This window comes from Cynocephalus volans, chromosome 1, assembly GCF_027409185.1.
Source record: "Cynocephalus volans isolate mCynVol1 chromosome 1, mCynVol1.pri, whole genome shotgun sequence".
Classification (NCBI taxonomy): domain Eukaryota; kingdom Metazoa; phylum Chordata; class Mammalia; order Dermoptera; family Cynocephalidae; genus Cynocephalus; species Cynocephalus volans.
The window spans coordinates 58,656,096-58,678,757 of record NC_084460.1 but is presented as its reverse complement, the minus strand read 5'-3'; the positions used below and the strand labels follow the sequence as shown (position 1 = coordinate 58,678,757).

General features: G+C 49.1%; 1 protein-coding gene across 1 annotated transcript; it reads right to left on the bottom strand.

Moving 5' to 3' along the window:
- Positions 1 to 2,347: 2,347 nt before the first annotated feature.
- On the bottom strand, positions 2,348 to 16,650 carry SPATC1L (spermatogenesis and centriole associated 1 like). Its single transcript, XM_063079068.1, has 4 exons — positions 16,449 to 16,650; positions 10,417 to 10,767; positions 3,110 to 3,261; positions 2,348 to 2,674 (listed from the first exon to the last, which is right to left on the bottom strand). Exons 1-4 carry the CDS (start codon positions 16,648 to 16,650, stop codon positions 2,348 to 2,350), a joined length of 1,032 nt encoding a protein of 343 aa, XP_062935138.1.
- Positions 16,651 to 22,662: the final 6,012 nt, after the last annotated feature.

Here is a 22,662-nt window from a genome sequence, read left to right as displayed (position 1 = left end):
TGGGCACAACCCAAAGTATAAAACAAACATCCATGAGTCCATAAATAAGTGACTGAATAAATAAATAAATGTGGAGAAGAGACAAATCCCATGCAGAAGAATCCCAAACAGCTCATGACCCTGCTCCTCACACGTGGGCTGTCTCCACGGGAAGCCACGTGGTCTCCCCCGCCCCTGCGCTTCCACAGGAGCTCACTGCCCTCCCATCTGCAGGTGGGGAGGCCAGGGCTCCAGCATCCATGCTGCCCCAGGGGACATGCTGTGGTGGCACCACACAGGGCAGGCCTGGGTCACCCACTGCCCTTGTCACCACCTTCCCATCTCCACTCGTTTTCATAGGATAGTAAGAACACGCAGGGACGGGTTCAGGCTCTCTGCAGGAGAGCCCACCAGAAGGTTCCACAAGCAACTGCAGCCAGGGGTGCAGCCCTGACCGCCAGGCAGCCTCCCAGCCCAGCCCCAGCACAGTGGATGCCTTGGACCCCACTATGAGGATAGAGGGTGGGCCAGAGGGCTCCCGCCCAGCCGGAGCACCCAGGGCCACTCAGAGCCGAGCCCCAGAGCCTGGGGGACCCACGGCCAGAGGCCAAGAGACAATTCCTCGCAAGCCCAGAGCCCAGGGGCTTCCACATCTTGGGGGCTCCCTGGCTGGGGAGAGACTGCCCCCCCCCAGGCTAGCTCATTTCTTAACAGCAGAGGATTCCCCCAGCAGAGTTTGCCTTTGATATGCAAACCAGCCACCTCCTCCACCTATCGCTCACCGACCAAGCCAATATTCCCCCAACCCTGAGTCCCCCCAGAGCCAGGTACTGGTCAACCAGAGACCGCCCTACGATCCAGAGTCCTCGGAAATTAAACTTGCCTACCCCGCCTCGCCCGTTCCCTCCCAGGAAACTGCAGTCAAACCAAGCCCATGCCCACCCTTGACCTATTGCCTCCTGATGGCCCAGGCGCTCCCCCCCGACCCCCGCCGTGTGGCCCCATGTGGCACGGCATGCCCCCTTGTCTTGGGATCTGTAATAAGCTTCTTGTCGTGTCTGTCCACTCGCTGGCACCAAGGGGGAGGGACTGTGGACCACCTGAAGGAGACTATGTGGCTGCAGCCCTAGGTCTGGGGTCTGTTTGGATGTGGTCATTGCTGCCAGACTTTACCACTCAAAAGGCAATGCCCAAGGGGTGAGGTCAACAAGCAACCCCAGGCCAGTGCCCACCTCCCCAGCCCCACCCGCACCCAGCAGGAACCGGCAGAGCTGGACATAGCTACTGCCAAAGTGAGGTCCCCGAGGTGCCCAGCTCACTAGTCTGGCTCTGAGCTATTGATGCAGCCACCTGCACAGCGCGAGTCCTGGTCTCCTGCTGAATGTGCTGAATGCCACGACATTCCAGGGCCTTGGTTCTGGGTATACCCCCAGCCTCCAGCCCCCGTCAATTCACTGATGGCTCCATCCTCTCGCTGTCTGAGGTGGGAATTGATGGATAAATTCTCTAGCTCCCCCTCCCTGGGCTGCTCCTGCTTCCTGAAATCACTTCCCAAATAAGCAGCCTGTCCTGGGGCTGACAACCTACCCAGTCGCACACCCTGTGCTCAGTTTAACAAGTTGCCATCACTGTCCTGAAATCCTTCACTTTGGAACAAGGGACTTGTTTCCATTTTGCATGGGGCCCTGCAGAGTCCAGGGCTGTCCTGCCTGCACCCAAATCCTTTCCTCAAGCTCTGCATTTGGGCAAACCCAAACTGGGACAGGGCTTGCTGGTCCTTTCAGGGGAGAGACTGACTCCCAAGGATGATGCCCAGAGCCACTGACGGGGAAGGCAGGTGGCTCAGAGTCCTTGGGGTTGGGGGCCAGGCAGTTGGGCTCAGAGTCCTTGGGATTGGGGGCCGGGCAGGTGGAATTCCTGGGAGTGGGGGTCGTGTGCCCTGCCTGAGCCATAGCCCCACCCTTGTGGGGGGCTCTTTCCAGGCTTCCTTCCACAGACACTGATGGGCAGCTGGCAGGCCAAGCATGCCCAAGGCGCCCTTCACGCCCTCAAAGAGCCAGAGGTAAAGGTAAACAGTAAACAGATGAGTTTAATTAAGTGCAACAAGTGCATTGCAGGTATGGGCTGCGGGGCTGCTGGGGCACGGATGGGCAGGTGCTGGGGCAGGTGTGGTGCCTCACGCCCTGGTCCGTGAGAGGCCCCTGCTCTCTGGCGCTGTGCAGTGCCCACCTGGCGGGGGTGGGCGCCATCCGGGCAGACACAGCCCTTCCCTCTCTGGGAGGGACATGCAGGAGGCACTGTGGCCCCCAGGTTTGGAACAAACACATTTATTGCAGGAAAGGTGGTGGCAGGTGCTGGGGCGTGGGCACTACCAGGCGAAGAGAGGCTTGCTGTCCTCCTTGGAGAGATCACACAGGCAGTTGAGCAGCAGCAGTGAGTCACCCAGGAACTTGGGGGGCACGATGTCGATGACAAGCTTGCGCAGGGCGGCCGGGCTGCTGTGCAGAGGGTTGGCACGCAGATCAGGCCGTTGCTTCAGGATGCCATAGGTGTTGATGAGGAACTCGCTGAACACGGGGTGCACGTCCCGGTTGTAGCCCAGCTTCTCCAGCCGTGCCATCAGTGTCAGGTAGCGGTGCGTCAGCTCACGCAGCTTCTTCTCATCTACGGAGCCGTCCAGGGACTTGACTGAGGTCTGGGGGCACAGCGCGTGGGGGTGTGGGATGGAGGCCGCACTGCAGCACCAGGCAGCTCTGTGCGACCCCGTGGGGTCAGCCCAGATGGGGAAATCAAGGCCCAGAGCCGCCCCCACACACACAGTTTCTTTTCCAGCGACAACGTCAGGAACAGAGTAGGAACCTCTCCACCTCTGGCACCCCAGGAGGACCGAGTCACACAAGTGCTCAAGAGGCTTTGCCTGGGAGCCACTCCTGAGTCTGTCCCAGCCACAAAGCAGAGACAGGTACCTGCAAAGACGCCCACGGCAGCAAATCTACTAACCCAATGAATGTGGCCACAGACACCCCTCAGGCGGGACCAGTCCACGGCCACGCCCAGGCCTGAGCTGGGGGATAGAACAGCAGCAGACCCTTCCCTGGGGCAGCAAGGGGGTTCCGCGGCGGAAAAGCACCTGCTTGATCTTCTCAGGGATGTTGGACACCGTGAAGCCATAGAGCCGCGTCACACCCGGGAAGACATAGGCCAGGATGCGCCGGTCCAGCTGGAAGGCGATCTCCCCGACGATGCGGCCATCCTTCTCCACGCTGCTGAAGCTCTGGATCTCTGCGTGGGGTTGCGAGGCGGGGGTGAGGCAGGCACCGTCCCGGGTCCCGGCCAACGGCAGCTGCCATCCCCTGCCAGCCCTCCAGCATCTGTTTAGTGAGCAGGGTCTACAGCAAGGCCCTGGGGCCCCTCGTCCACACCCACTGACGCTGACAGGGGCAGCTCCCCCTCCCACCTCCACTCTCAGGGTAAATACGAATCTGAAAGAAAACTGAATTCTTTGGTACTGACAGGAAAGACAACTCTCCCCTTCTCCCTGTTCTTGGGGTGTTTCTCAGGGAAACTTGTGACCGCAGCTCCTCTCTCTGCACCTTTGAGATGAAATAAACCTTGTTAAAAGTGGGGTGAGCCTCTGGCCTGTTTCTGACAAGGAATGTTTGGTGCCTGGCTCAAGGCGCGACCCACTGGTCACAGAGGTACCCGCCTGTGACCGGGTGGATGGGTTGGGCTGGACATAGGAGAGGTCGCCTCTGCCTGGTGAGAAGAAGGGGGATTCTTTCTGCCTTGGCAGCCTGCAGGCATCTCAAGCTAATTAACGTTTATTCAGTCATAAAACTCTCTTTCCACGTCTGTGGAGAGGATTGCTGGGCTGGCAGGAGCTTCTCTTTTGAATTATTTCCCCACATTACTCCTGACAGGCCGACCAACCCCCGAAAACACCTGCTTCCGAATCCCCCAGGGTGCTCCTGAGGTCCTCACAGACATTCATTGGACAACAGACACATCAATGTCCTTCAGAACAGTTGAGAATAAGATGTGTCTGAACTTGAGAGAACTCACAGTGAGAAAATACCTGCCTCAGGCTCAGCAGACTAGCAATTCGCTCTGGACGCTGGGGGGCCAGGGACCACGTGGCCCCTCGCCCCACCCTTTCTCTCCAGGTGACTCCATCCAAACCTCGTGGGCTGAGGAACCTGGGACAGCACAGGATGGGAGCACACGGCTCCCCCAGCCTGCGCCTGCTCAGGCTCATCCCTGCCAAGTCCTGCTCTTTCATCCCATGGGAGACATTTCTAAGTCCCCATTTCTAAACCTTTCCACAGCCCCCAGAACTTTTCCAAACATGCTCCATGATCCTACCCCTCCCATTTCTAAACCTTTCCACAGCCCCCAGAACTTTTCCAGACACGATCCATGATCCTACCCCTCCTACGGTGTCCGCCAGGTGGGGTCCTGCCAGGTGTGATGGGCGTGGCAGCTCGAGAATGGGCAGTGGGACTGTGCCAGGGAGGGGCACAGCGCATGGCAGGTCCTGTTACCTACAGACACCTGTGTCTACCTGAAGAATCTCAGTGCCCACACTCAGAACACCCCGCACCACGCAGAGGGCTGGCTCTGACACCACCCGCCCACACTGCCTGTTCTCTGTGACCCTGGGGGTCTTTGGGCTGCTGCAGGCCAGGTTCTGCCATGACCTCAGGCAGCTGTTCAGCCTCCTCAGTTCCATCCTCTTCTCTGGAAGGTTGTTCACCCCGCACCAGCATTTGTCCACGAGGAGCCAGGCCCTATGCCAGGGGCTGGGGACCCACAGTGACCAGGGCAGCCCTTGCTCCAGCAAATGAGATGTGCATGTGAACATGGCTGCTTCCTACAGTGGCAAGTGAGACACCCAGGAGGGAGCCTGGACAGACAGGAGAACCGGGACCAGGTCCTGCCACAGGTAGCACATCTGCGCTGTCATTCCCCAAAGTGCACCACATGGAATGTGCCCCTGCCTGGCCAGGGACAGAGGGGCTGGGTGCTCTCTGGGGTCATGACGACAGCACCCACTCTCCTGCACAGACGCCCAGGCTCTGGATAGGGAGCCTGCAGCACCGTGTTCCTCCAGCACCCTTCTGCTGTAGGAGATCTGGGCCACAGCCCAGAGGTAGGCGATGACCTTTGGCATCCTCCGTGACCTTGGCTCTTTCCAGTCAAGAAGAAATGGAGACTCTCCTGGTGAAATCCCTACTGCAGCCCTGAGCATGAGACTCCAGGTAGCATGGCGAGATGGGTACTGGGAGCCCCTCAGGGGGCGGTGAGTGACCCAGGTCACTGGGACCCACCCTCAGCATCTGTTTCCTCCCTTCAGGAGCATTTTCTGGTCCTTCTGTGACAAGACTCATCCTCACGATGACCCTTTGAAGGGAGCCTCGGACCCCATCACAGGTGTGGAAACTGAGGCTTGGGAGGCACACTCCTTCCCCAGTCACTTTTTTTTTTTTTTTTTTCGTGACCGGCACTCAGCCAGTGAGTGCACCGGTCAGTCCTATATAGGATCCGAACCCGCAGCGGGAGCGTCGCCGCGCTCCCAGCGCAGCACTCTACCAAGTGCGCCACGGGCTCGGCCCCTTCCCCAGTCACTTAAAGACTTTTTATTAGAATGTAATTCACATACTATAAAATTCACCCTTTTAAAGCAGACAATTCAGCAGTTTTTACTATATTCGCAGCGTGCTGCACCAAAGCGCTGTCTGATTCTAGAGCACTGTCCTCACCAAAGCACCAACCTGCTCTTACAACAGTCACTTTCCACTCTTCTCCCTCCCCTGGCCCTCACCAGTCTACCTTCTGTCATGGTGGATTTGTCTATTCCGGGCATTTCATGTAAACAAAATCACTCAACACGTGGTCTTTTGTGTCTGGGTCCACTCAACACATGTTTTCAAGGTCCATCCCTGTAGAAGCATGTGCCAGGGCTTCATTACTGTTTGTGACTGAGTAATATTCCATGGTATGAATACACCACATTCTGTTTATACATTCTATTAGTTAGTGCACTTGGGTTGTTTCTGCTTTGGGGCTACCATGAATAATGCTGCCATGAACATCCATGTAAAAGTGTTTGTGTGGACATGTTTCTGTTCCTTTGGTATATGTCTAGGAGTGAAATTGCCAGGTCACATGCAAACTCTACATTTTACTTATTGAGGAGCCACCAAACTGTTTCTCAAAGTGGCTATGCCATTTTACATTCTCATCAGCAGTGCCCAAGGGTTCCAGTCCTTCCAGCTCACACTTACTACCGTCCGTCTTGCTCGTTCTAGCCATCCTAGTGGGTGTGAAGTGGTCACAGCATGCTTGTGATGTGCATTTCTCTGATGACTAAAGATGGTGAGCATCTGTTCATGTGCTTGTTGGTCACTTGTGTATCTTCTCTGGAGAAAGTCTATTCTAGTCCTTTGCCCATTTTAAACTGAATTGTTTGTCTTTTTACTGCTGAGTTGTAAGAGTTCTTATACATTCTAAATACTAGCCCCGTGTTAAATTCGTGATTTACAAATAATTTTCCCATTCTCTAGGTTGACTTTCCATTCTCTTGATACTGTCCTTTGAGGCACAGAAGGTTTTTACTTTCGGTAAAGTCCAATTTATCCATTTTTCTTTTGTTGCTCATGCTTTTGCTGTAATATCTAAGAATCCTTTGCCAAATACAAGGTCATGAAGATTTAATCCTGGGTTTTTTTCTAAGAGTTTTATGGTTTTGGCTCTTTTAGATCTCTTAGATCTTTGGTTCATTTGGAGTAATTTTTGCATGTGATGTGAGGTAGGGGCCAGCTTCATTCCTTTGCATCCACTGTCCCAGCACCATGTGTCAAAAACTATTCCTTTTCCATCAGATTGTCTGGGCATCTTTGTCAAACATCACACTATAACTGTATGGGCTCATTTCTGGATTCTCAATTCTGTTCCACTGATCTGTATGTCATAGTTCTACAGTAAGTTTTGAAGTTGGGAAGTGTGAGTTCTCCAGTTTTGTTGTCCTTTTTCAACATTGTTTTACCTATTCTGGATCCTTTGCATTTCCACATGAATTTAAGGTTCACCTTGTCAATTTCTGCAAAGAAGCCTGCTGGGATTTTGATTATTGATTATTGAACAGTACAAGGTCTTCTAATCTATGAACAGGAGATGTTTTCTATAGATGTTGGTCTCCTTCAATTTCTTTCAGCAATGTTTTATAGTTTTCAGTGTATTTATTTCCCAATCACTTTGCAAGGCTGCAGCAGGTACCCAGGAACTAAAGCTGAGAACCATCCACACTGCACAAAAGCATGTTAGGGCAAAGAAGGGGCACATAGGAGTAGGGCGCAACCCCCCTCCACCCCACCTGCTTCCATGTTAATGCATTTCTCTCATCAGGAATCAGTCTATCTCCACATCTCCCCCCCACCCAAAGCATTAATTAGGCAGAAGAAACATGCTATACTGAGATGTTCTAGAAATCATTTCTAGCCCAACCTGGGCCCTACAAGATCCAACCAAAAACATATTCTTCAAAGGAAAAAAAAAAAATCAATGCAATTGATAAATCTCTAGCCAGATTTAGGGAAAAAGAGAAAGAAGACAAAAATTACCACTATCAGAAATTAGGGATGACACCACCACAGGTCCTACAGACATTAAAAGGATAATAAAGAAAGATTAGGAATAAGTCTATGCTGATTAATTTGACAACCTAGATGAAATGGACTAATTACTTAAAATATACAAACTACCAAAGCTCAGTCAAGAAGAAATAGATGATTTGAATAGACTTGTATCAATAAAACAGGATTTGGAGGGGGGACATCTCCACAGAGAAAAGTCAAGACTCAGGTGATTTCGATGGTGAATTCTACCAAACATTTAAGGAATAAATACCAATTCAACACAAACTTTTCTAGATAATTAAAGAGGAAGGAACACTTTCCACCTCATCCTTTAACATTAATCTGATACCAAAACCAGAAAATGACATTATGAGAAAACTAGAGAACAATATCCCTCATTGACAGTACAAATTCTTAACAAAATTTTAGCAAATTAAATCCAACAATACAAAAAAGTATAATACATCATGATGAAATGGGGTTTATTCCAGGAATGCAAGGTTGGTTTAACTTTCAAGAATCAATGTGATTTACCATATTAACAGACAACAAATGAAAAACAAGTGCTCATTTCAATAGATACAGAAAAAACATTTGATAAAATCCAACATCCATTTGTGATAAATAAGCAAACTAGAAATTAAAAGGAACTTCTTCAACCTGATGAAGGGCATCTACAAAAACCATCACTAACATCACACTTAATAGTGACAAACTGAAAGCTTACTTCCAAATCATGAAAAGACAAGGATGTCCACTGTCACCACTTCTATTCAACACTGTTCTAGATGTTCTAGCCAGTGCAACAAGACAAGAAAAAGAAATAAAAGGCATACAAATTAGAAATAAAACAACAAACTAGTCTTCATTCACAAACAATACAATCATCTATGTAGAAAATTCTAAGAAATCTGCAAAAAAAGCTAGTAGAATGAATAAATAAGTTTAGCAAGGTTGCAGGCTGTAAGCTTATATTAGTTAGGGTTCTCCAGAAAACAGAACCAACAGGATTGTGTGTGTGTGTATAAAGATATTTGTTATAAGAAATTGGCCCACAAAATTATGGAGGCTGACAAGTCCCAGGATCTGCAGTCAGTAAACTGGAGACACAGGAGAGCCTATGGTATAGTTCCTGTCCAAAGGCCAAGACAAGAAACCAAGGAAGAGCCAGTGTTTCAGTTCATTTACAAAGGCAGACAGGCAGGAGGAATTCTCTCTTACTCAGGGGATGGTCAGCCTTTCTGTTCAACTGACTGGAGGAAACCCACCTACATTAGGAAGGGCAATCTGCTTTATTCAGCCCACTGATCTAAATGCTAATCTCGTAGAAAAAGACCCTCACAGACAACCGGAATAATGTTTGACCAAATATCTGGATGCCCCCTGGCCCAGCAAGTTGACACATAAAATTAGCCATCACAGGGGTCGATATACAAAAATCAATTGTGTTCCTATATACTAGAAAAAAACATTGGAAATTAATACTGATAAAAACAATACTTTATTATAGCATCAAAATATGAAAAACTAAGGAGTAAATTTGATAAAAATGTGCAAGACTTATACATAAAAACCTATAAAACATTGCTGAGAAAAACTGAAGACCTAAATAAACAGAGAGTTACACTAGTGTACTTCAAAAAGCTCATGGAAAGATTCATATTGTCTTTTTTGTCTTTTTTTTGCAGCTGGCCAGTATAGGGATCCAAACCCTCGACCTTGGTGTTACAACACCACACTCTAATCAACTGAGCTGACCAGCCAACCCCATATTGTCTTTTACTTCCATTTTTCCATGAACTTTTTGAATTACCCTTGCATAGTGTTCATTAGAAGATTCAATGTTATTAAGGTGTCTTTCCTCTGAAAATTGATCTAATTGATCTGTAAATCCTGGATAATCTCAATCAAAACCCCAGCATGCTCTTTTGTAGAAACAGACAAGGCAATTCTAAAATTCATATGGAAATGTAAAGGACCTAAAATAGCCAGAACACAGACAGCTGCCAATAACAAACAAACAAACAATAAATAAAACAGCCAGAACAAAGGCAGACAGAAGAACAGAGCTGGAGAACTCATACCACCTGATTTACAGCCTTATTGTAAAGCTATAGCAACCATTCAGTGCATACTGGAATCAATATAGACAGACTGATCAATGGAGCCACATGGAGCACCCAGAAATAGACTCCCACATAGACGAACAATTGATTTATGACAAACATGCCAGGCTGTTCAATGGGAAAAGTATAACCTGTTCAAGCATTGGTGTGGAAGAGGTGGACATCTATATGCAAACCTCTTACCACAAACAAAAATTAACCTGAGATTTATTGGAGGCCCAAATGTACAACCTAAAACTTTAAAACTTCTACAACATATAAGAGAATCTTTGTGACTTTGAGTTTGGCAAAGATTTCTTAAACTGGACACAAAAAGCATGAACTACAAAAGAAAAAAATCAGTAAACTGGACTTCATCAAATTAAACAGTTTTGCTTTTCAAAAAACACTATGAAAATGGAAAAGTCACAGACTAGGAGACCTTATCTGCAAAACATATACCCAAGAAAGGACTCATATCCAGAAGATATAAGGAACTCTTACATTCAATAAGAAAATAAGCAACTTAATTTTTTAAAAGATGGGCAAAAGAACTGGCGCAGCCCTGTACCCTGGCCTCCAGGCTGGCTCTTCTCTGCCCACTCTGTGTTACAGGATGGAGAAGCTGAGCCCCCAGACACGGCCTCCCCCACTGCCAGCAGCACATACCCTGGTGCTCACCCTGCGCCCGGCCATACCGTTGAGGTAGTAGCTCCTCCTGGTCCTGTCCCCAGTGGGCAGGCTGCTCTCCGAGAAGCACACCTTCTTAGGCCGGACCATCTCCCTGGCCTCCAGCAAGGTCTTGTCTGCAAGCGGGTCCTGCAAGGGGCTAAGGATTGGGGACAGCTTCCTGTCGGTGCTTCGGGGGTTGTGCAGCTCCGGGGGGCCAAGGAAGGCCTTAAAGGGTGCATGAGAGGAGGTTGCGCAACCCGGGGAGGCATCGTCCTCGCTGGAGAGGGGGGCGTGTGAGCACAGGAGGTCCTCCAGGGAGGACGTCTGCAGCTGCGGTGGCGTGTCGGGGACACCAGTGTACCTTGTGAAATCTGGACCTGGGGCGGGGAGGAAAGGGACCAGAAGTCAGGCTAATGCTCCTAAAACTTCCCTGATTAGTGCAGAGAATACACTAACGATTCGCATACCCAACTACCAGCTCTGACACCTGCAGCATTTATCCCAGCTTCAGAGCCCTCCTGCTGCCCCCCGCCCCCTGTGCCTCAAGTGAAGGAGACGGTGACAGCATGGGGGAAGTGGTGCCCGCACCTGCCCAAGGGAGCTCCTGCCTCTGTTTACCAGCACAGCAAGTGTGCACACCTCCATGTGCTTCCGACCCACCTGTGCAACCACACACAACAGAGTGACTTTTATATGCTTTTTGAATTTTACATAATTGGTATTATCCTATATGTTTTATTCTGCAACATACCTTTTTGCTGCAGCATTATCTTTTTGAGGTTTACTCATATTGAGTCATTTGGCAGCTACCTCGTTCATGTAACTGTTTCTAGCACATGAGCACACACACATGTATACACACAATGATTTTTTATCTGTTGCCTATTGATGAACATGGGACTGTTTCCAGGTTTCATTGCAAAAGCAAAGCTGTGATCGCCTGCCTGGATGGGCCTTCTCGTTCACAGTGAGCCTCCTCTGAAGCCCACACCTGGGCTCAGGTGTACGAGCACACTTCAAAATGTTCATTAAAAAAATAGAATTAAAAGATAATAAGAACCTTTCCATGAACTTTTGAAGTACCCTCATATGTACGTTAACCTTCCTTACTTTCCATGGTAGCCATTCCTTGGCCACCGGCAGCTCCCAATCCCACAGCCTCACTAGCGCCTGGTGTTCCCAGACCAGGCTGACAAAGTCATGTCTCACTTCCCTAATCCCTGGTCAAATTGAATTTACCTATTCCTTCTATGGCTTATGAAATTCTTTTCTGCCCCTATGTCATGAATTTATTCTCCTAGAAATAAAGCAAATATATATTTGAGAAATAGGGTTTTTTAAGAGCTATATCAAAAAATTATATCTTAAAATGTGCCTAAGCAGGAAACAACTAATCTGCTCCCAGAAATGTTTTGCAAGAAAAATAACAGTTTAAAAAAAGAACTGTCAGTATATGCCCTGCCTCCTGCCTGTGTGGGAGCCAAGTCAGTCCTTGAGAGCTGCCAGCCTCCCACCCCAGATACTTTTTAAATTACAAAAAAAATCTGTACAATCGTATATTAATTGAAAATTTCAATAAAAGGAGAGATCTTCTAGGAAATTATTTTTAAATGACTCATTAAGAAGTAGAAAACCTAAATGAACCAATAATCAAAGAAGAAGAATCTAAAAATACATAATTATTCCCCATAGGTCTGCAGGCCCAGGTGGTCTGTGGGCAAATTCTTTCAAGTTCCCGAACGATTCATAGCCGTCACGTCCACCAAGGTTGGGGCACAGAAAACAACTGAAAGATGCTCAATGAAGATTAAAAATTTGTCATGACTCTGGTATCAAATTCCTGCAAAGATAATCCCCAGAAACAAAGTGATAGCCCAGGCTCACACAGAAGCAGAGTCAAGAAATAACTGCACAGACCCCATCCAAACAGACACAGCAGGAGACAGCCATGTTGCAGACCCTGGTGGCCGAGCCCCTAGTGATACCTCACAGACACGCCCCTCCCCCAGTGCAGAATCAGGTCATAAACACTGAGCAAATGAACTGTTTCTCACTTTTTTTGGTCCTCACAAATAAGAACTCGAAGGCTCTTCCCCAGCACCCCGCCTGTGCGCCCCTCCCTACCCTAGGAAGCAGGGCCCTTTGGTCACTGCCCGCACCTGCCAGAAGGACCAGGGCACAGGCCGAACCCTCTCCCACTTCTCCTGGAGGAAGCCCCCCAAAATCAAGGCAAAAGCCAAAGTTCTGAGTAACAAAGACAAAGACAGAAATGAGAAGTACCTGTGCTATCTATCTCGCTTGAGATGATCATTTATAAACAACACAATTGTAGATTTAGAGAACATACGAGAACAAACTGGAAAACTTAGAATAAAAACAGCTAAGGCTGGATATAGGACAAATATTTACAAATCAACAGCTTTCCTACATATCAACAGTGATCACTCGGGCCGACCCCGTGGCGCACTCGGGAGAGTGCGTCGCTGGGAACACAGCGACGCTCCCGCCGCAGGTTCGGATCCTATATAGGAATGGCCGGTGCACTCACTGGCTGAGTGCTGGTCATGAAAAAGACAAAAAAAAAAACAGTGATCACTCCAAAAATACAATGGAAAAAGAAATCTCATCCATTATCGCAACAAAGAGCATAAAATGCGCAAGGAATGTTATTAATTTGTTAAACTTATTAATAAATGTGAAAGATATATATGAGAAATAGCTAAGGAGACTTATGAGCCAGAATAGCTTAGTATAATTGCAATGCATGGAATCATCCTACGGATATTTGCAAGAATAAATAGGTAAGAACACCATAGAAAAATGTACCAAAGAAAATTTACAACTGCTTTCTGAACCAGTGATTCTACTTTTAGAAAAATAAATCCTAACAAAACAAACATAAAAATATTTTTTAAAAAACTTTTTGCAGTGTTGTCTATTTACAGCAAGGGGAAAAAAGAACTTTAATTTCAAACATGAGGAGAATTCACCAGATTGTGGATCACCTGACTCTGGGATCCTGCACAGCTATTTTAAGATATATTTATGATAACACAGGAATAATCTTATGTCATGACGTTAAAGGGAAAAAGCGACCAAGAGTTGTGCACAGAGAATACTCACGAGTGCTGGTAATCACCCAACAGTCCACCCCCGCCACCACCAAGGACTAAGAGGACAGCTGAAGGAGCCACGCACAGGCGGCCCTGGTGTCCTCCAGGTGGTGATGTGGCTCTTCGAGATCCCGAAGGAAACAAGCAGTGGGGGCGTCAAGGAGGCAGGGAGGGAGACTGCACTCCCTCTGGTCACTCGCTTGCAAACCGAGTGAGGGAAACACCCCAAGAAGACCCTGATGGGAGGCCTCACCGGCTCGTCTACCGGGGCCAGCTGTGGACATTCGTGGTGTGCGTGAGGGAAGATGATGGCATGCTGCCCCCTCCTCTGCTAGTTGTTTAAACGTTTCAAATATATGTGACCTCTGACCCAAGGAACCACGTTTAGGGATCTCCCCTGCACAAGGTCACAGAGGCGCAGCAACACTGTCTGTGCTCACTGAGAACTGGTAACAGTGTTGCCCGTGGCGGGTCCCAGCTGAGGGCGGCCAGTGTTGAACTGCGTGGGGTAGATATACAGGAGAGAACTGATGGGGCATCGCAGCAAGATGGACAGTGATGGGGAGAAGTCATGCTGCAGGACAGCACCATCCTTTTAGGTGAACCAGAAAGATACCCAGACACACATATGAATGTCCATCAAAAGTTCCAAAGAAACCCAAGAAAAATGTGATGCTGCTGCCTGTGGGGAGGGGCCAGGAGCACAGGCCAAGCCCTAAATGTTCTGTGCTCTGTGGTGTCCATGCATTCATCTGAGCACATGCTACTGAGTAAGTAAGAAAAATAGGTATTTAGGTATCCATCCTGTTTTGAACACAGACTCTGAGGGACTCAGTGCTGTGTGGTGGTTCGCTTCTGTTCATAAACTTCTGTTTCTGCTAGAACCCAGGCTGGTTTTCCAAACTCTAGTCCCTAAAGCCAAGGCTGTGCCCTGCAGGGGATGACCTGCTTGTGGGTCAAGGCCATGTCTGGATGCAGTGCCCTCAAGCCCCGGGCTTGCTCCCGAGCCCAGTGCCTGCCCCACAGCTTCAAGGGGGTACCACACCCTCCCTGATGGAGTGGCAGGGTTTGGAGGGTGGCCTTGTCCAGGCTTCCTGTGCATGTCCAGAGCTGAGCTGGCCCCCTCCCTGCTACCCAGCAGACCTGACCCAAAGCCGAAGGCTAGCCGGGGCCCACGCTGACCTCGCCCATGCCCTGTGACTAGGCCCAAGTCTCTCCGTGGAAGGCTTGGTGGCCTTGGGCCAGGGTCCTGAGATTGGTGTCTAGCAAGATTTGGGCTTGCTGGGGACAGCCCAGGGGCAGAGGCCCTGGCAACAGTTGGGGAGACCAGCCCTGACTTAGACCCTGACAAAGGTCCCTCCAGGGACAGCATGACTTGAGCAAGAGTCCACACCCCTCCTTCGCAAGAGGGGCCCAGAGCTGTCCACGGCTGGCCTCATGGATAGCTGTGGGCCCTGAGGCTCAGCCAGGCCTAACTCAACTCTTGGGGTCAAAGACTAGGAAGTGGCACTAGGTGTACAGCCCTCTGATGGTGGCCACGCACTGCTAGGCCTGGGGACAAGCACCTTTGCAGCCCCCACAACACAACAGTGCTGCGAGTGCCTGTGAACTCAGCACTGATACTTTGCAGGACGCTGCACGTGGCCCAGCACCAAGAGCGCCAGTCCCTCCAGCAAATGCCCTGGGATGAGCCTGTGGGGCTTCAGTGGTCGCTGGTGGGGGTGCAAGACCCAGGGCCTTGCTGGCTGAGCCGAGCATGCTACTTCCCCCAACCCCCCATCAGCAGCAGTCTCTGCCCCTCCTGGAGCCCACACCCTGTGAGGGGCCTCTGCCTGCCCGAGCTCCCTCTCCGAGGTCCCCCAAGACTCAAGGTGTTGCACTGCTGCGATGGAGCTCTTGCACACCAGGGATGCGCTCGTTCACGGGCTTTTCACCCACGAGCTCCACGTAGGGGCCCAGTGGACTTGCTGCAGCACTGGTGGGCAGAGAACGCTTCTCCCATGTGCTGTGCATGCTCAGAGGTGCACACGCCCTGAGGACAGTGGCGAGTGCCCTCGGTGGACTCTAGCAAGTGACCACACCAAACACAGGTCCCTGGAGCTTCCCCTCAGCAAGCAGCTGACCCAGCCCCCCAGGCCATGGCAGGGATGAGTGAGAGGCAGGAAATGGGCCTCCTGCAGTCGGCCAGGTGTGCAGGGGCCGGCACCGAGGGCAGGGCAGGCTGGGCTGGCAGTGAGTGGCCACCGTGTGCAGTGGGAAGCTGGGCTAACCGGGTCACGGAGTCCTCAGACAGTGCAGAGTCGGGGGTTTTGTCCACTGTCCACAAACCCCACCAAAGACCAAGGTCACACTCATCAACCACAGCCCAAGTGACGTGTATGGAAAGGGAATTTTTCCACAAAAACCTTTAAAACAAGCCATTACTTTCGTAAGAAGTTATCTGTAAAAAGCCATAGGTTGGAGTGGACCCTGTGTGGTGATTGGGATCGTGGCCCCACACTCCTGTGAGGAGCACCTGTCCCACCCTCTCACCCCAGCAGGGACTCTACAGGTCCCCTGGGGCAGCACCTCCCTGATGCTGGGCTCAGCTACATGGCCCAGGAGGGGGACAGAGGCGCCCACAGCAGAGCAAGCTGCCCGCATGGGCCGGGCTGGCCAGCTGGGAGGACCCAGGGGACCTGGAGCCGGGGAGCTCCCAGCCCTCCCACTGCCTGGCGCCACCCGTGGCTCACCCGCCGCACACCATTTTCCATGTGCTGACACCGTGGCCCTGAGAGAAGGGCTTTACCTGAAGACACACAGCAGAATGGGCAACTCGGTCTTGGTTTCCTCAGACCTGAGGGCAGGGAAGGGTGCCCGGGAGCACCCTGCCAGCAGGCCGGGCCTCCGCTGCCCACGACTCCCCCCCGCCCCGGCACGAGGCGGGCCGGGCCCGCTGTCCTCACCTCCGCTGCCAGGGGAGCAGGCCTCGGGGTAGGGGGTGGCCTTGAGGAAGAGGGGCTCGCGGCCCCCGCGACTGCAACTGTCCGGGCAGCTCTCACTGAGCAGCCGCCGCAGCATCTGGTTTTCCTTCAGCAGCCGCACCTGCTTCTTCAGGTCCGCGTTCTCGCTCACGAGCCTGTTCATCAGCTCGCTGCCCTCGGCCATGGTGCCCAGTGCTCACATGCGGGCCCGTGGCCCCATGGAGGTGGAAATCCACAGCCCACGGACCACAGAAACAGGCCTCACCGCGGGGTTCCGCAGCACCCGCTTCCAAGGCCTTGTGATGTCGCCACCCTTAAAGCCACAGCACCACCCACCGGTGCCCCCACCCTCACCTCAGACATGCCCCTGGTGTGGCCCGAGAAGCTAGAGGCCATGGAGTGCACGGGCAAGTGCCTCACACCGCCGAGTGGGCCTGTGAGTGCCAAGAGAGTGCAGGGAGGGACACGGGCTGCAGGGACGCGGTGACTTTGGGAGGAAAGCCCAAACGTGGGGACAGCATGTGCCAAGGCCCCCAATCAGAACATGCCAGATGGGGCAGCTGGGGGTGGGGGCTCCCACACCTTGTGGCTCCTCAGGCTGCAGGGGGCTCTGCCTTCACCCTAAAGAACCCATGGGGCCGTCTCTCCCATGGAATGTGCTCACAAGACAGTGGGCCCCATGCAGTTTTTCCTGACTCCCAGGGCTGGCACAGGTGCCTGAGGGCAGGCTGGTTGGGCCCCCCAGAACCTGGGGTGGTGTCTGGCTGTGGATGTCTTATGAGCTCACTCTTGGGAGCTTGAGGGTGGGGGCAAGTGGGGGCAGGAGGAGGCAACCAGGACGGCAGCCCCCCGACAGCCCCACAGCCCCACAGCCCCAGGGAGCTCTGGGAGGGCCCTAGCGGGCTGGTGGGGAAGGCTACCTACTGACCACCTCTGCTCATGCAAAGGGCCCGGGCAGCACATCAGGGCCAGCACACAGACCATGAGTACTGAGCGTCTGAGACACCAGCCACTGCTACAGGAACTTTTCCCAACTGGACCCAACAGAAGACTCCCCTCCTCCCGCCAACGGAAAAGGGACCCTCTGGACCGGTCACATGCAGACCTGTGCTCACAATCTCACTAGGTGCAGGCCTCTGTCCTCACCAGTGTGACCTCCACAAAAGACACCTGGCTCCCTGATCCTCCGGCTGCTTAGGACAGTTAGCAAACACAATTGTTTCTTGGCTCTGGAGGTCTTGTTTTATCAGGAGTTGAGAGGCAACAGACGAATCATCTCCAGATCCTCCTGAGACAGGATATAGTCCAAAAAACACACACCAGCGTGTCTTCCAGCCCCACCACCTAGAGGACACTTGGGTGTAGGCGGCAGGGAGGTGGCGCAAGGTGAAACAAAATCTTCACTCAGCCCAGAACATCCACTCAGGGTAATGCTGCTTCCAAGACAGAAAATCTCAAGACAGGCTTTGAGGAGAAAGGGGATTTCTAAATCCCAAATGTTCCATAAGCATCTGAGACCAGCCTAGCTGCTCTCATCTCAGAACCCATGAGGAGGGTGTGCGAGGCCTCCAGGATGGAGGGAGGAAGAGGCAGGTGAGTCACAGCAGCCACCCCCACACTGACTCCTCCCTGAGAAGAGGCCAGCGGGGGCTTCAAAGGCTCTTCCCATCATACTTAAAATGCCATCTTTCCCACTCCAAGAAAACCTCTTGACATCATGTCCCCTCTGGCCACGGACCTATCAACATTCCACCAGTTTTCTTTTTTTTTTTTTTTTGTGTCGCTTTCGTGACCGGCGCTCAGCCAGTGAGTGCACTGGTCATTCCTATATAGGATCCGAACCCGCGGCGGGAGTGTCGCCACGCTCCCAGAGCCGCACACTACCAAGTGCGCCACGGGCTCGGCCCGTTCCACCAGTTTTCTGATGATGATGCTTTATCCTTTTAATATATTGCTGGATTCAATTTGTTAATGTTTGGTTGAGTATTTTCATGTTCATGGGAGAAACGGATGTAATTTCCTATTCTTGTAATGTATTGATCTGGTTTTTTGACACTGGCCTTTTAAGATGGGTTGCAAAATGCCCCTACTCTGTTTTCTGGGCATTTGTGTTAGGGTGTTATTTCTTTCTTAAACATTTGATAGAATTTCCCAGTGGAGCCATCTGGGTCTAGATTTCCTCTGGGAAAGTTTAAAATTTCTAATTAAATTTTGTAAATAAATATAAGGCTACTTGAATTTTCTATTTCGTCTCACGTCCATTTTGATAACAACTGTGTCTTTCAAGGAGTTTGTCCATTTCGTGTAAGCACTGGGATGCTGGCACTTAGTAGCTCAGGATATTCTCTCGTCCCATATTCCCCTTGGCAGTCTCACCGCTTCAGGGACAAACAGTCCTAGCCCAGGTAGGAAAACAAAAAATGAATGTGGAGAAACAGCTCAAGCAGGTTTTTTCACAGGATGTACAGAAAGCAGAGCAAGCAGGATCCAGAAAGAAGGTTGGCAGGCTCAGAGGGGCAGGCTGGACAGGAGGCTTGGGGGTGACCCGGCCAGAGCAGCACGGGCAGCAGAGCATGCTGGACAGTAGGCTCAGTGTCTGTAGGATCCGTAGTGATGTGCCCTTTCCTATTCCTGATATAGACTGTTTTTTTACTTGACCAGACTGGACGCCTGTTAGTCTTTTCAAAGCAGCAGCTTTTACTGTTTTCTATTGCATTTGACTTCTGATTGTATATGATTTCCTTCCTTCCATTTATTTTGGCTTTAAACTTCTTAAGGTGAAAGCTAACGTCATTGATTTTAAACTTTTCTTACTTTTTTTACAGCATGCTTTAGCTACACCCCACAAATTTTGATGTCATGTTTTCATTTTCACTCAGCTTGAAATATTTCTAATTTTCCTTGTGCTTTCAACTTTTTAAGACTTTATTTTTCTTAGAGCAGTTTTAGGTTCACAGCAAGGTTGAGAGGAAGGTGAAGGGATAACCTATATATCCCCCTGCCCCCACAAATGTGCAGCCTCCCCCACTGTCAACATCCCCCACAAGCACAGTACATTTGTTACATCTGATAAAACTACATTGACATCTTTATCACCAAAGTCCAAAGTCTACATTAGGATTCATTCTTGGTGTTAGACATTCTATGGGTCTGGACAAACATATCGTGACATGTGTCCACTGTAGTATCATTCAGAGTAATTCCACTGCCCTAAAACCCTGTGCTCTGCCTGTTCATCTCCTCACTTCTCCCAACCCTTGGCAACCAGTAATCTTTTCAGTCTCTATAGTTTTGCCTTTTCCAGACTGTCATATAGGTGGAATCACATAGTATACAGCCTTTTCAGACTGGCCTCTTTCACTTAGTAATACGCATTTAGAGTTCTTCTACGTCTTTTCATGGCTTGATAGCTCACTTCTTATTAGCGCTGAACAATGTTCCAGTGTCTGGATGTGCCACGTTTCTTTAATCCACTCACCAGCTGAAGGACATCCTGGTTGCTTCCAAGTTTTGGCAATTACAAATAAGACTGCTATAAACATCTGTGTGCAGGTATTTGTGCAGGCATAACTTTTCAACTCCTTTGGGTAAATACCAAAGAGCGAAATAGCTGGATCACGTTTAGTTTTGCAAAAAACTGCCAAGCTGTCTTCCAAAGTAGCTGTACTATTTTGCACTCCCACCAACAATGAGAATTCCTGTTACTCTACTTCATCACCAGCATTTGGTGTTGTCAGTGTGCTGGATTTTGGCCAATACAATAGCTGTGTCAGGCATATCTCATTGTTTTAATGTGCATTTCCCTATGACATATGATGTAAAGCACTTTTTCATGCTTATTTGCCATCTGCATATCTTCTTTTGTGAGATGCCTGTTAAGGTCTTTGGCCCATTTTTCAATGTTTGTTTTTTTATTGAATTTAAAGAGTTCTTTGGAATTTTTACCAGATTATGTCCTTTTGCAAGTATTTCTCCTATCTCTGGCTTGTCTTTTCATTCTCTTGACAGTGTCTTTTACAAAGCATTAGTTTTTAATTTTAATAAAGTCCAACTTATCAATGCTTTATTTCATGGATTATGCCTTTGGTTTTCATATCTAAAGAGTCATTGCCAAACACAATCTCATCTAGATGTTCTCCTGTTGTGTCCTAGGAATTTCATAGTTTTGCATTTTACATTTAGGTCTATGATCCATTTTGTGCTAATCTTTGTGAAAGGTGTAAGGTCTGTGTCTAGATTCACTCTTTCTGCATGTGGCTGTCCAGCTGTTCCAGCTCCATTAGTTGAAAAGATTGTCCTTTCCCCATTGAATTGCCTTGCTCCTTTGTCAAAGATCAACTGATCATGCTTATGTGAGTGTATTTCTGGGCTCTCTATTCTGTCCCATTGATCTGTTTGTTATTTCATCAATACCATGCTGTCTGGATCACTGTAGCTGTACAGTGAGTCGGGCAGCATCAGTCCTCCAACTTTGTTCTCCTTGCTTTCACCTTTGACCACAGATTTAGAAGTATGTTTTTTGTTTGTTTGTTTTTTAACTTCCACATATCTGGGATTTTCCAAATCTCTTTTTGTCACTGATTTCTAATTCCATGGTGGTCAGGGAACATCTTCTGTATGGTTTCAACCCTCAATTTCTCGGGACTCGTCTCATGACCAGCATATGGCCCATCTGGTGAGTGGCCATGAGCACCTCAGATGGACATGCACTTCATCACTGCCAGATGGAGTGTTCTGTAAATGCCACTGACTCGTGTTGGTTGATAACGACATTCCAATCTCTGTCCTTACAGATCCTGTGCCCATCAACTGCTGAGACAAGTGTTGAGGTCTCCCTCTGCAACTGTACATCTAATTCTCTCTTCAGTTCTGCCAGTTTTAGGTCAAGTATTTTGAAGCTGAGTTAAATGTCTTTTTACTAATTTGTTGTACTATTCATTTTCCTGAAGTCTACTGTGATATTAATACAGCAATTTTGCTTTCTTAAGATTAGTTTTTATGGCATATAGTTCTCTAAGCTTTTAACCTGCATCTCTATACTGAAATTTTCTGATGAACATAAAGATGGGTCATGTTTTTTCATCCAGTAAGACAATCTCTGCCCTTTAGCTAGAGTGCTTAGATCTTTACAATTAATAAAATCATTTAAATGGTTGGATTCAAGTATTTTATTTTACTTTGCTTTCTAACTGTCCCATCTGCTTTGTTTTTTTTCCTGTCTTCTTTTGATTTTGCTTCATTAGTGTATTAGCTATACCTCTTTATTTTTTAAGTGGTTTGCTGTACTGTTTACAATTGCTACCTTCTATTTATTAATAACATACCACTTCTTAATGTAACAATTCACATACAAGATAAGAATCTTATGCCATATACTTCCATCTTCCCTCAACATCCTCTGTTATTGTGGTCACTTCTTTTACCCACCCATATGTTAAAAATACCATTATTTTTGCTTTTAAAAGTCAATTATTATGTTTTTGGGTTTTGTTGTTGTTAAGTTTTGTCCTTTTTGTGACCGGTAAGGGGATCGCAACACTTGGCTTGGTGTCGCCCGCACCACAAGCACACCGGCCATCCCTATGTAGGATCCGAACCTGCGCAGCTGCACTCCGAGCGCTGCACTCTCCCGAGTGCGCCACACGGTCGGCCCAAGTTTTAAGCAAAGGAAAGCTGCTTCTATATTTGCCACATACTTACTGTTCCTGGTGCTCTTCATTCTTTGATGAAGATCTGAGTTCCCACCTGGTATCATTTTCCTTCTGCCTTAACAAATTAAACATTTCTTGTAGGGGACACCTACAAGAAAATTCTTTCAGCTTTGGCTGGTCTGGAAAAAGTCTACTTTGCTTCCATTTTTGTTTCCTCTATGGAATTTTAAGTTGACCAACTTTTTTCCCAATACTTCCAAGGGTGTCACTCCTGTCTTCAGGCCTGCATCATTCCTGATGCGGGCTTGGCTGTCACCCTTACCTTCATTTACCTGCATGGAATGCATCTGCTTTCTGTTTGCTTTTAAGACTTCATTCATCACTGCTTTTCAGCAATTTGATTAATAACTCTGGAGTTATTTTTTGTCTGTGTATTCATTCTTCTACATCTGCTGAGTGTCACAGATCTGTGGGCTTGCACATTTCAACAAGTTTAGAAAACTTTTTTTTTTTTTTTTTCAAAAGATGACCGGTAAGGGGATCTT

Bases quoted from the DNA above. Each gene is read 5' to 3' on its own strand.
- SPATC1L (XM_063079068.1), bottom strand. From the start codon at position 16,650: ATGGCCGAGGGCAGCGAGCTGATGAACAGGCTCGTGAGCGAGAACGCG. The intron at 3,262-10,416 runs GTATGGCCGGGC...AACCCCACGCAG, and splicing joins GAGGAGCTACTACCTCAACG to AGATCCAGAGCTTCAGCAGC. The intron at 2,675-3,109 runs GTGCTTTTCCGC...CTGTGCCCCCAG, and splicing joins TCCCTGAGAAGATCAAGCAG to ACCTCAGTCAAGTCCCTGGA.